This window comes from Nilaparvata lugens, chromosome 8, assembly GCF_014356525.2.
Source record: "Nilaparvata lugens isolate BPH chromosome 8, ASM1435652v1, whole genome shotgun sequence".
NCBI classification, from domain to species: domain Eukaryota; kingdom Metazoa; phylum Arthropoda; class Insecta; order Hemiptera; family Delphacidae; genus Nilaparvata; species Nilaparvata lugens.
This window is the reverse complement of record NC_052511.1, coordinates 16,759,617-16,774,063: the sequence shown is the minus strand read 5'-3', so window position 1 is coordinate 16,774,063 and position 14,447 is coordinate 16,759,617. Positions and strand designations below refer to the sequence as shown.

At 34.3% G+C, this 14,447-nt stretch overlaps 1 protein-coding gene across 1 annotated transcript in view; it reads left to right on the top strand.

Annotated features, from left to right (window-relative positions):
- LOC111044809 (adenomatous polyposis coli protein) overlaps positions 1–12,571 on the top strand; it is a 74,918-nt gene extending 62,347 nt beyond the window's left edge. The window contains exons 29-34 of the mRNA XM_039435078.1: positions 2,470–2,748; positions 4,055–4,242; positions 5,239–5,651; positions 7,323–7,537; positions 8,582–9,169; positions 10,464–12,571. Coding sequence (XP_039291012.1) covers positions 2,470–2,748; positions 4,055–4,242; positions 5,239–5,651; positions 7,323–7,537; positions 8,582–9,169; positions 10,464–10,472 — 1,692 coding nt within the window. The 3' untranslated portion in view covers positions 10,473–12,571. The remainder of the gene's footprint in view (positions 1–2,469; positions 2,749–4,054; positions 4,243–5,238; positions 5,652–7,322; positions 7,538–8,581; positions 9,170–10,463) is intronic.
- The last annotated feature ends 1,876 nt before the right edge of the window (positions 12,572–14,447 follow it).

The window sequence follows — 14,447 nt, the reverse complement described above, 5'->3', positions numbered from 1 at the left end:
GGTAATTTACAGCATTCAATTGGGATTTTCGTTTAATAATAATAGTTAAACTCAAGTTCGTTATATTTTTAAGTAAGTTATAAAATATTTGAAGCTATTACTATGCCTTTCATAGCTTAATTTTTTACTTTTATTCAGTGTATGAAATTGTTTATTTTACTGTTTTTTTAGTATTTAATATGATCTATATTATTTGCATATTGTATGTAATATAGTAGTGTAGCATAACATCTTACTGATCTTTTAGTATAAATGTTTCTGATCGACTACTGATTTGTCGACCCAAATACAGACCCATGGGGTCGATAAACAAATGCTCGTATACTGCTATGCTTTGAGTGATGTAATTATTAGAATGAGTAAGGCCCGTATGCAGATGCTTAGTTTAAACTTCTTCTAGCCCATCAATGGCTTAAACTGGAGCTTAAACCCTAGATCCGTATGCAGATTCCATCTTTAGCCAGTAAACTCCGTTTAAACTGGCTCAAAAGTAAACGTCCAAACTTGGGCGTTTAAACTAGCAATATGCGTGAATGGGATGACTAGTGAGGCAACTTTTATGAATAATATAATAATAATAATACTGAGGGTGATGCCCACATAAGCTCTTAGGCTTGTGCGTGGGTAATGAGAGAGAGGAATGATGACTACTTTTTAGGTAGACGGGACCGACGACTTATCGTCTTCTCCGAAAGACGAATAGAATGCTGGTGTTATACATTATTTCAAATTATTTAAAATAATTATCCACAAAATAGTCAAGGTTCCATACTTGGCTTTTATTTTCAAGATAATAGTAATAAGACAGTTGATTCTGTAATGCTTCTCAAATGCAGTGAGATGCAATATTTAAATTTCCAGCTTCCCTCATAAATAGCATTAATGCTCCCCTTTCACCCCATGCTGACTGTTAAATGAATCACACAACATACATTTTTTAAGAGCTTGGAAAATAATTTGTTATTGTAAACTTTCATTTCTCTCATAGATGTCGTTGAACTTTTTAAATACTTGCCAAATCATATGAGCAAAGCCAGAATTATTAATGATTACGTTGTTTTTGGATTCTAATTGGATATATAGTATGAGGAATCAGGTCAGCCAACTCATTGTTGTGCTTTAATAAAGCCATTTAACCAAACGTTCAATTCGTTTCTATTCAGAATACAGATTGGTGGTTTGAACGGCATTCAAGTTTGAACGCGTTTACTCTAGACTCAGTTTTAACCGAGCATCTGCATACGGTCATAAATCTCAAAATCAATGTATCCAGTTCTCAAACATTGACTCTCTATCTCCTTCTCTTTTTGGTAGAGAGTTAGTGGGAAGGATTTTTTTATATTCTTTCCGAAGAATGGACATTGATATGTCCAAAGCTCCGCCAATTTATGTAGATGCATAACAATATTATCTATAGTTAGGCCTATTCCAAATTGCTTTTTTCATATCATATTCTATAATTATTTTCTTAATCTATATTATGTAAATTCTCTATAATTTTGCTGTATTGTAAGCTATTGTATATAAGTGTATAAGCCAGTATACCGGGTGATTCACATAAGGTGTAACTATAGGTAACTTGTTAACCGTTCATTTTACAGAGAACTTTAGATGGGTAACTTTCCTTCTTTTTTTGTGACTATTTACGACATGCCATTTTACATTGAACATTTGGCCGCCATCTTCCATTTTTACTCTTGTAATTTTTTTGATAAACCTAACCGTTCAGGATGTACAGCCATAATAATAATAAATTATGATGGACACACATAATCATATGGATTATGCATTGCATTACTGATTAAAAGACCCATATCAGTAAAGCTGTACATCCTAAACGGTTAGGTTTATCAAAAAATTGACAGGAGTAGAAATGTCTTAAAATTCGATGTAGAATCCAAAAATATCATAGAAAATGGGGGTTGCCATTTGAAATAATAAAGTTGTCCTCCATTTTGGAAGATGGCGGCCAAATGTTAAATGTAAAATGGCATGTCGTGAATAGTCACAAGAAAAAGAAAGAAAGTTCTCCATTTAAAGTTGGCTGTCAGATTAATGATTTTCGATATACCGGTGGTTAATCATTGGAAAAACACTATTTTATAGGCTTCATGATAAGAATACAAAAATACCCTCCAGCTCGTAAACGGTTGGGTTTATCAAAAAATGACATAAGTAAAAATGTATGAAAATTTCACGTAGAATCCAAAAATATCATAAATAATTATGGTTGTCATTTAAAAAAATAAAGTTGTGCTCCATTTTGGAAGATGGTGGCCAAAATTCCAATTTAAAATGGCATGTCGTAAAATGTCACAAAAAAGAAGGGAAGTTGCTCATTTAAAGTTCTCTGTAAAATGAACGGTTAACAAGTTACCTATTGTTACACCTTATGTGAATCACCCGTTATATTGTAATATACATAAAGTACTCAATCAATCTCTCTAATCTCTCTCTCTCTCTCACCAGGTGGCAATAATCGCGAACATGGAAATGGAGGCGAGCTACCTCTCCGACCTGGATTCAGTGCGACCGCCTTCAGCCATGGGCAGTCTTCTGTCCCTCACTCAGTCGATGAGCGTTTCCGAGGCCGACCGACGAGCCAATCAGAGCGTGAGCATGTCGGAGGCCGACCGGAGAGGAGGACGAGGTCCTATGCGGGGGCTCGTCGCTCGCCGTGCCCTCGCCGACTCCAGTCTCAGCTGGAACAACATTGACAGCATCAAACCGCCGTCTGGCATGGATGAGGTATAGTCTATTACTTCAATTCATTATTCACATTCACATTCGAAATGTATTATTCATTTCTATGGTTATGTATGTACTGTATATTATTATACAGTATCAATTATCATTGTATTATTAATTGGAAATATTTCTAGTGATTTTGCATTTTGGCGAAATAAGATTTTTGATCAATAATCCTATACAGTGTGTCCCATGAAAGGTGTAACAGCTGAATACCATAAATTCTACATGAAATTTGTTACAAAAAATGTCTAGTAACATTTTTTTATATCGACCTTAGTTTTAGAGATATAATTATAGATTTCTCGATATTTTTGGAAAACATCAATAACTATAAAACTAGCAGTTGAAATCTAATTCCATGGATATGGCTGAAAAAAATGAGAAATTTCCAAAAATATTCATATAATTGTTTCCTTTGTTTTAAACCTTCTATGATCGCTCGAAGTTAAAAAAGGGCAATCGTCGAGTTCAATGCCAAATTTCAAACAATTTGAACGCTCGTAGAAAGTTCATAAACGTCAAACTAACAATTTTCACTTTCAAATGAAGAGTAGAGCCATAGAGAAAGAATAGCGTAAGTAGATATCCCATGGTATATGGCGTTTATGTCACAACTTTTACTGTTGTCTCAAGCTGATAGTCCACGTAGTTCTTTGCCGTGAAGCTTTATGACGCTGGTAGTCTCTCATATTGTGCCGTTCATACACTCTACCCGGTCAAAACAGTAAAAATCAACAGTAATCGGCTTGAGATAACAGTAAAAGTTGCGACATAAACGCCCTATACCATGGGATATCTACTTACGCTATTGTTTCTTTATGGTAGAACACTCTAGAAGCAAATTTACATAATCTCACGTTGTTCGATAGAAAATGAGTGAAAAATGCATTACTCACTTTGTAAAACATAACCTTGAGTAAGTGTTTACAGTACTGTGGTCCAAGGAAATATATTGTTTTGTTGTGCTATGAGCCGTTTGCAAAAGCTGGATAAAGTGAAAATATAATTTCCATGCGTTCTAATGGGATTATTCATACTCTCTGGGCTGGGCTGATTAGGATAGTCCAATTATAACTCGTGGGAATTATTTATTTTTTCACTGTTTCCCGTCAGTTATATGTGAGAATCCAGCTTTAGAACTCAGGATCTGCAATCTATTATCGTTATGATCAATCTTTGGTTAAGTTTTGATTCAATATCCAACTATGATTAAAATATGGCAATCGGCTGTAGATAAAGGGTATTCAAGATTTATTTGGAGACAATATTATTTATTATTAATCCATTGATAAATTATCTGCAGCTTTTGGACTTGGAGAACAGCATTCTGAGTGTGGCAAGCATTACCTCAGAGATAGCCGACTCTCCTCACTCATGTTCGGAAGACGTGACTCTGGCCGAGACATTGGACTCGAATCTCGATCTTCCTCAGTCGCCTCAGCCTCAGAAGAGGATCACGCCCAAACAGAAACGACAAAATGTCAAAGACAGGTTAGTAGTTTCAGGATATTAGCATATTTTTCTCGGGTAATTTTCTCAATTCTTAATTGTGGGCTGTAACCTATCTTTCGGATATGTTGCTGTTATTAACATTTGAAAAACAGTTTTCACCTAAACATGTTGCTCTTTCCCAGTCTTCCCATAATATAGAATTCTATATTAGAGCATTGTACTCATAGATTTCTATCCAATTGTAGTCACGCAGTCTATATTCTGTCATCAAATGCAGTTTTCTTTCCAATTGTACGAATATTCATTCCGTTCAGAATTAATTCCGTGAAGGCCTATAGCGGGTTTCGAACCACTACCTCCGTAGACTGAAGGATGCAACGCCTACCGTTTTGACTCATTCAAAATCAAAATATCACTTTATTCCACGAAATGCACTCACCAATTAAATATTATAACACTACTTTGATGTTTCAAACAAAGAAATGCAGTCATTTATTCTTGTAAATGAACAATTTTTTTTCACTTACTGACTGGAGTACTTTCGGGCGGCAAGAGTTCATTTTCAACACTCTTTCAACACTGAATTGATTGCATTTCGTTGTTCAAAACATTGTTGAAATTGATCAACAAACCATCTCTGAATATTTCTTACAGGAATAATATAAATAGCCTATTTGAATTGTTTTTCTGTGGATGCTCTACTATACTCTGTACAAAATTACTTCTTACTTGGGATGGACATGCGCAGCAGAGAAGGCATACAGCGGTGGCTATGTTGTTGTTGTGTACCAGCCAGCGTTCTCTTATTTCCTGTGAGTATTCAAGCGCTCATGTTAAAATTTGGAAGTTTCCTCTCTGCAATCATAGACTCGACTGACTAATCGACAAATTGACATCACTGTAATTGGCTGATCTCCCTCCATTTCTCTGCGCCGCAAATTCCTCCAAGTCTGAAGTAATTTTGTACGGAGTATGAATGTAATGGAGAGGCTTTAAATCGAATTTATCTTCATAATTTGTCATTTGTTTGTGCAGGTACAACACGTACACCATCAACCCGGACCATCTGCAGAACGGTGTCACATCGGAGGCAACCGAACCAGTGACATCATCACAGCCCGATGACGCTGATGACGTCATCATGGCTAGTAGTCCGAAAGTGCAGCGCATGACGCCGAAGCAGCGCCGTCTAGCGGACAAGGAGCGATTCATGACGCGCACTCTTGGAGTGGAGGGGGTAGAGCAGATGGGAGTGGAGGGGATGGAGCAGATGGTGGTGGAGGGGATGGAGCAGCTCAGTCTGGAGGTGGAGGGGGTAGAGCAGATGGGAGTGGAGGGGATTGTGACAAGTACGGGAGTTTCCCCTCCTTCTCCGCCCGCAACCCCTCGCGACAGTCTCAAGTCGGTCGACTCGGCCGATGAATTGATCAGTGGTGATGAAGAAGAAGGTTCGTAGCAACATGTTTATTTATTTATTTAAAAAAGAACCATAATAAAAATACAAAAGAATCAATATTAAACTAAAAATATAAATACAAAAACAATTCAACCAATTATAAATATACAAAAAATCAAGCTTCATGATGGGTGTGCTAATAAGTTTTGAAGGTTGATTATTCATTTATATTATTATTATTATAATTTTATGGCCTTCATTGGACCACTGTAGTCAGTATCTTCCACCTTTACTCCGTCCTCTCTCAGCCCAATATTTCTTCATTCGTTCAGAAATTAATTTCCTTTCCTCGTCCGAAATCACTCTTCCCATTCTGTGTCTGACTTTGATCTGCAGTCTGGTCTGTTTGTCCTTCAGGATTCTGATGTTGTCCGACTTGTTCTTCAAATCTTCGAATGTTATATTCAACTCTCTCGTATCCTCCTTGAGTTCGTCAATCCATTTTATATTTGTTTTACTTTTCCACAACTTTTCAATAATTCTTCTGCTTAGTCTGTCCTCCGAAGCTCTAATCAGGTGACCGAAGAAAGATATTCGCTTTTTTTTTATTGTACTTGTGACAGGTTCAATTTCTTTGTAAACAGTTTCGTTAGAAGCTAATCTCCAGTGTCCATCTACTTGATAGTTCTTGTTAATACAGGTTCTGATGATATATATTCATTTATATATTTGTTTGTGGATACAATTAGAGATCATGTTATGAATTTTTTTTTGTTAATATGATTGGAATAGAACAACATGCTTGGCCCAATAGTGTTCTACTCCCAAATTGTGATACTGAATAACATGTCCAAAAAATAGGTTATGTTTTTACTGTTGAAACTTGAAACTGTATGATAATACAAACTTTTTCATTAATGATGATTCCATGACTGGAAAGAACTGATTAAGGTTATGTACAGTACGCGTCCCGTAACTTTGCCTCCGTGGCTTTGAAACGGCATATAGGCAAGGTATGGTTTGCGGGGTAATATTCACGGCTTAGCAAAAATATCAGGCAATAGCACTATACAGAGCTTTCTTGAAGGAAGCTCCATATAAACAGAGATTCTTCATGAATGAGAGAGTTGCAATGTATCACCAGCAATGGAAAGAGCACGTTGAAGGAATGTCAGCTGATAAACTGTGTTGTGCTAAAAGGACGTAACTCCATAAAGCTTCTTGTGAATCTTTTCGGATGCAACACGTTGCTTTTGAGAAGATACAAAAGAGCATCTGTTGCTTATGGAAAGATGAATTGAAGCTCCTTGTGTATCTTTTCGGATGCAACACGTTGCTTTTGAGAAAATATAACAGAGCATATGTTGCTTATGGAAAGATACATTGAAGCTCCTTGTTTATCTTTGCGGATGCAACACGTTGCTTTCGATAAGATACAAAAGAACATCTGTTACTTATGTAAGGATACATTTTCAAAAATGTTGGATGTTTTTGAACGGGTAGTATTGTGGTCTGGATTTCCTCCGCCGTTAGGCAAAGCAACAGGACCCGGACTGTACTGTGGGCCACATTTTCGAAGATTTATCAAATCAAATTTACTGTCTTGCAAACAATTCAAACGCAGAACAGTATGGAATGTAACTGATAAAAATTCATTTTTTGGTTTTGGCTATATCTTTATCAATACATTGATAAGAATTGTTTTCTTTCTGGATGTTTGCAGATGGTGCAGAGGTGGAAAAAGCGAAACCGCGAGTGGTGAAGCCGTCTGGTGCCCAATCAATGGCCGAAGTGAAGGCGATCAGAGGCCGTAAAAAGGTGCGCAGTGGAATTCCTATCTCGGCCAAGGTGTCACCGGCTCCCCCTGTCCCTCCTGTCACCAAGAAGACAGCTAACTCAGCGATTCCTGCCCCCAGCCCACCTGTACTACAGCGGCAGGTAATGTTGTTTTCCAGACTAGAAAAGTAGATTGAGCAGTGTATTCAGAGATGTTGTCGAATGAAATATTATCAGTAGAAAATGCAGCATATTGGGTCGATTGAAAAAACTAGGATCTAGTGGCTAGCAACTAGCAAAGAGAAAATATGAATAAGAAGATATCCTATGGTATAGGTAGTTTATGTTCCAAATTTCGAGTCGATTCTTGTTAACTCAAGCTGTTGACTACTGTCTGTTATTACTGTTTTGACCGGGTGAGATTGCAAGAACGGCCAGACTACCAGCGTTACCTAGCTTCTCGAAAAAGAAGTACTACGACTATCAGCTTGGGATTACATTGAAAATTGGAACATACCATGAGATATCTTCTTATGTTATCTTTCCTCTGTGATTGTAGCTAGTGAAAAAATTCAGTTGAATAATCATGTTTTATAAAAGACTAAGAAATTGTCAAAAACACAGATTTATTGATAGTTAGAAAGAGCGGTTTCGATTGTTACACCATTGTCAATCTCTGATAAACTAAAACTAAATACAAGATCAGCAGAATTTATACTAGTAGGCAAGTACTGCTATTGGTCAAGGGCATGAACGCCTGCCATTGGCCCAGCTAGAAAGTCTCCTCCCACTTAACGGTATAACAAAAACGTCACAAAATGGCGGCTTAAGCAACAGACTCGTCATGATAACAAAATCTACTTTCAGTACAAAATAAGAACCAAGAAAACAAGTAAAAGATAATGAAACAAATATGTAAATAGAAAAGCTATTGACTAATGTATGCTTACAATGTTATGATAAAACTAAACTCGTAGTGTTGTATTGGTTGAAATGAATCTGGTCATCATTTAAACATTATACTGGGAAAATTGTCCTTGAAAAGTTTACCTGTTTCCATAATTCCGATTTCCGAGTAAAACACTAGGACTTGAAGTAGATTCTTGCCTCTTTCCGAGTCAAGGATTTATCAAAAATCATTGAGTCTAGAAATAAATATGAAGTAGCCTGGTAGATGCAAATGTTTAAGATTGATGCTTTTTTCAGGGCACCTTCACCAAAGACGAGCCAACCACCCCGCCTCCCTCGGGCATCCCGGTGCTATCGAAGAAAGCGTCTCCGATCCGCACGCTGGTGAAGAAGAAGGGCACCGCCGCGACGCCACAGAACAGCAAGACGCCGACACAAAGTAGCAAGACGCCGGCCGCAGTTCGCTACTTGGCCGGTAGAGGTCGCGCCGGCAGTCTGCCGCGATCTGAGCCGCCCAAGAAACCGGCGCTCGGCGTTCGAAGTTCAGTCAGCAACCAGAGTCTGAAGAGCGAGACTCTGAAGAGTGAGGCCAGCGACTCGGCAGCAGGACCCGGCAGTGACTCGAGTCCTAGCCAGTCTCGATGGAGTAGCAACTCGAACCTCGCCGCTAGGAAAGACGCCAATAAGGTTAGCGACTCGAGTCTCACGCGGCAGCGACTCGGCAGCGGGGAATCGAGTCCTCGCTGGAGTAGCAATTCGAACCTTGTCGCCAAAAAGGATGCAACCAGCAAGATTGCGAGTTTGTGGAAGAAGGTGGAGGACTCGAAGCGCAAAGATACCGTCGGAAAGGATACGCGAGTCTGGATTGCTGCTCCTTCTAAACAGGTTCGATTCTAATTCACCAAACAATAATACAATCTATACAGTTACACAACACAAAGAGAATTTTGCTTACTGAAGATTCTCGATTCATTTTATACGCCATATCAGACTATTATTATTTTGTAAAAATTGTGTGATTGTTTGATCATAAACATGTTCGATTCTAATTCACCAAACAATAATCTATACAGTTACACAACACAAAGAGAATAATTTTGCTTACTGAATTCTCTTGATTGATTTTATTCGCCGTATCAGACCATTATTATTTTGTAAAAATTGTGTAATTGTTTGATCAAGGAGCAATTTTAAGGAGGTTTCCCTGTACGCTCACACACTGTAATGTTCAAAAAACTTGAATTCTAATTCACAAGACAATTTATTATACAATTACACTACACAATCATTGGAAATTTTGCTTACTGGAATAATATTGGGGAAACGATATGGTGAAATGTTGATTAATGACCTTACAATGTAATTGGAGAATATGAACCCATATTGATTGGAATAATAGTTTGGAATGAAAGATATTCTAGTCAGATAATTATTGTCATTTTTTTTAGTATTACAGTTGTGTTGTGCGTGATGTGGTGGTATTTTTCCATTATGAAAAACACAAATAGAAATTGTCTAGCACTTTTAGAAAAGAGGTTCACAATTTCTATTTGTGTTTTTCATAATTTTCTTAATATTTTTGATACCACATAGCAGTTTAAATATTATTGTAAACACTTTAATAGCCAATAACTATTACATGCTATGTGGAGCGCTTTCGGGATTGACAACACTGTTGAAAATGGATGCCAAATCCGAAAGTGCTCTACATAGTGAGTTATAGCTATTAACTATTATTTAAAAATATTTAGACGGTTATGTCGTGTCAAAAGTATTGGAAAAGTTAAAAACAAATAGAAATGTGAACCACTTTTCTAAAATTGTCACAAAACAGTGACTAAAAATGTCACAAGCAGTTCTTAACGAAAAGTGAAAGTGAAGGAAGTTATAAAACATTGTTCAAAATCAATACAATGTGACATTTATAACGAATAGTATAGTTCAATTGTAAAATAGTATTTTTTGTAATTATTGATTGCAAAAACGATATTTTCAAATTACAAGTCACATTATATTCATGCTTTTAAAGAAATGGGAATTGTAATATGACTCAACTTGGATGTTTTGATAGATAATTCTAAGGATTTTGAATTATTCTCTTGTTCAGTAAAATCATTTGAACACGTCATAAGTATACTTATTGCCAAGAAATTTATATATTTTTGTGTTTCTTTTTCAGGCTGCCTGATCTTCCCAGAACAGCCACGGCACTCTGTAATTTATTCAAGTGACAAACAGTGGCAGCAGCAAATAATTGAATAATTATCAGATCTTTATTCAACTTATAATCAATCACTCATCAGATACTTTACGATATTCAGCATGTGAAGGATATTATTAATAGGCTACAAATAAGAAATGCTCTCAACCTCGTCTTCTTTCATTTTTTATTTTTTGATGAGCTATATCACGTTTGTCAACTTTGGAAAATATTATTTGAATATCTTTTGAGATTTGTGGATCACCATTTATAGAATATGTGGTTTAGAATGTAAATACACTATCTTACTGAAAATATATCAATGCTTTTGGTAACTCTCACATTATTCCATTAATTTGAAGTAGCTAAATTATTTTAATGAACTTGAAACTTTTCATTTTGTCAATGGAAAGACTGAATATTGTTGAATACATGAATTGTGTATACAGTATTGTGTCCGCTGTGTTGAAAGGCAATTATTTGTCTTGAATATTTCTTATGTTTTTTAGGTTGAATAAACTATTACAAAGGGCTATTCAGTTTATTGAAAACTCATGAAATCTATATAGTATGCTTCTAGTGTTCTAGGGTATGCATTGATCATATTGGTTCCTCATACTAATATTGTACTACTCATCAGAAAATATTTTTGCATAACTTGATATTCCATAAAAATATTAGCTATTAAAACCCTTTTATATAACGTCGATGTGATATGTTGAATATCGCAAAGTATACATTTCTTTTGAGTGATAAATCACATTGCAAAAACATTATACCCCGCTACAATAGGAGATTGATATTTATAAAAGAGCTTATTATTTGTTATATTTATACTATTTATCTCAAAATATTCTGTAATTTCAAATCTATATAAAAGCCTCATAGATATTATTTATTTGAATGCCAAAACTATTTTATATTATATCTTGTGTTATATAGTTATCATTTTTCCCAGTGTAAATAAAGTGGAAGTAAGTTCCCTGTAAAATATAATTAATAAATATTATCAGTGTATTGATTAATATATAGAACGGTGCACTATGGAAAGTATACTCTAAAATAATTGTATTGCTAATTACATGCTTCATAGTGAATTCCTAGATCATTCAAATAAACTATTCTGGTCAGTTTTTGTTCTATATGATTTATTACACATATTAGACAATTATGCTCTCTGTAAAAAATTTCCTAGAAATTCCTATTGATTTCAGGGGTTTTTCCAATTCATCATTGTTTATTTATTCCTCTCACCCAAGTTATTTTTGGAAAATCAAAGTGTTTTAATTGATAATTAAATAAAAATGAACGAGTAAGCTGCTAAAATATTTTACAATGTTACTCATAATCATTGGCAAATTATAGATCTCAATACTCAATAGTATATCAAAATGTAAAGATTCAAACTTCTGCTATTCCAATAAGCGTTGCAACTATACTAGCAATTATAAATTATTATTGATGTTCAATGGTTGATTTTCTGCATCTTTATACCAATCGCAATTCGATCGCAAGTTTACTGTATTTTCATTGTCTGTTTAATAGAGAAATTATTATTGAATACCAATTATAGGTGAATCTATAGCCTCTAATATATTTGTATCAATAAAAAAGTAAAATGGTTACATATTATTACTTTTCAAATGAAATAAAGGTTTTTAAAATTCTCAATGAACTTCCATTTAAATAACAGTCGTGCAATAATTTATTTTTCGTGTAATTCAGGTGTTTTGTCTTGAGTTATTCACTCTGTTTAAGACCCTAGAACTCTTATAAGTTCAAGGTTTCAAATATTATCCTGCATTTCTAATTTTAAGACTGAAATGTTAGATTGGAAGTGAAGAACGTTTTTTAGATTAGATATTAAGTCGTGCTTTTAAATTAATATCATCGATGTGGAATTAATTTTATGCATTTATTTTATTTTGTCTTCGTTGAAGGGAGAGTGAATTTTTATTTTTATCGTATAAATATCCAAGTTGTAGATTATGTTCATAGATGAGTCACGAACAATATTATGTTACTTGTTATTTTGCACAAGTATTGTATCAAATGCAAAAATCCTAAAAATATAATATTGCATTTTATGTTTTTTTTTATTTTTTTCCAATTCATCATTTTTATTTGTATTTCAAGTGCTATAAGGATCAAATTTGGCATCATTTTTGGATAAGTTAAATATATTTCATGATTTCCTGCTCCCCAATCCTATTTTCTATTCTTTTCATACTAAGTAATCGTAAGTAATATCTAATAATTTATTGCAAAAGGTAGCCTTTTCGTGTTTTCTTAAAAAACCTGTCAATGTTTATGGAAACCTTAAGAGCTTTCAACTAACATAACACATCTTGTGCAATAAAGTTATGTGTCGCCTTTGTCTGTGGGGTTTACTACGTTAAACTCCATTAAGACAATGAAGACATTGGTGTAATTTTCAGCTTTTGTTTCATGTATTCATATATAGTAATTGACAACATTACTCTTTGAGTTTTCATCAACTCGAAGCATTTAAACCCTGGTAAGAATATTAGTAAGAAAAAGGGTCAAATTTTATTATCACAATAATCACAAGCAACTTATTTGTACCGTATGTCGTGTAATCAAACCTCATTCAAATATTTCTATACTTCATTATATTTCACTGCAGAACAAAAATATTTGAATTGGATGTCAATTTTGCAGAGTACCTACCTTTCAATTCAGATATTAGAAATCTAGAGCCAATCTTTTGAGAACTCATAAAACTACTCGTTATTAATTTAAATTCCGATATTATTATCATCACCTATTAACAACAAAAAACCGATTTTGAAATGTATGATTCTATTTTTATTAATAGAACATACCTTTCATACAAGAAGAGTGTATTTTAGTTTTGTAATAAGGCTATCAGTTCCATTTTGTCCTGCTATTTTGATCCATAAAAATTTGTTATATTATTTAAAACAATAATATGTTTCCCTCCATGATATTTCTTTAGTTTCTTCCTATGATTATTTTAAAGTTTTTCCATTCCAATGTAATATACTGTGCATCAGTATTTCAACAAATTCATGGATATTTCTATACTTCATTATATTTCGCAGATGAAAAATAAAATATAATAATTCAAAGCATTCTAATAATTATCTTAGCTTGTTTAACGTTGCAAGGGCATTAAATATGTTACAATATAGCTTCAATTTTAAAAAACTTCATTCCCATTGTCTATAGTATTTTGTAAATTCATTGTAGTTGCTGGAATATTATAAACTAGACTGATAATAGTGTAATATTTATTATTTAAATTCTACTCGTTTACGAAATCTTGAAATACATCGATAATATTTGACACGGTGTTTATATTCATTTGTAGGAACCTTCCTGAAAAATCAAAACGCTCATCAACTTTCTATAACTTATCTACATTCAATTTGATTAATTTTGTATGCTCTTTTATCCAATAAAATAAAATGCCGGGTACCAATCTATTGTAGAAGAAAATAGATCAAGCATGTTTCTACCATAAATGACCTGCGTATCCTATATAAATTAATAATATATTATTAAGTATATAGTAGGATATTAGCCTACAGTATGATATCTTGTCTAGATGATTATGTAGGTCTGCAAGTTTAGAGTTAGTACTATGTTTGTTCTAGATGTGATTTGTTATAGGCAGATGTGATGAGACGAAGAAAATTTGATTTTACAAGTTTTCCAGAAATATGAGTGGCAGAATAGTTAATTGAGTAATGGAAAATACAGCCAGGTTCTACAAATCATTATTTATTTATTTTATTTTAAAGTTTATCGTCGGTATCCAATACCATAGAGTTTAACGATACGCTTCTATAGTGAGATCCACGTTATAATGACAGTGGATTGAGATTGGAGAACAGCGTTGCCGATTCTCTGCCTTAATTAATTATCTTTCTACATTGTCAAAAACAGATTTGGCATCGTTGTGGAGCAAGAAAAGGA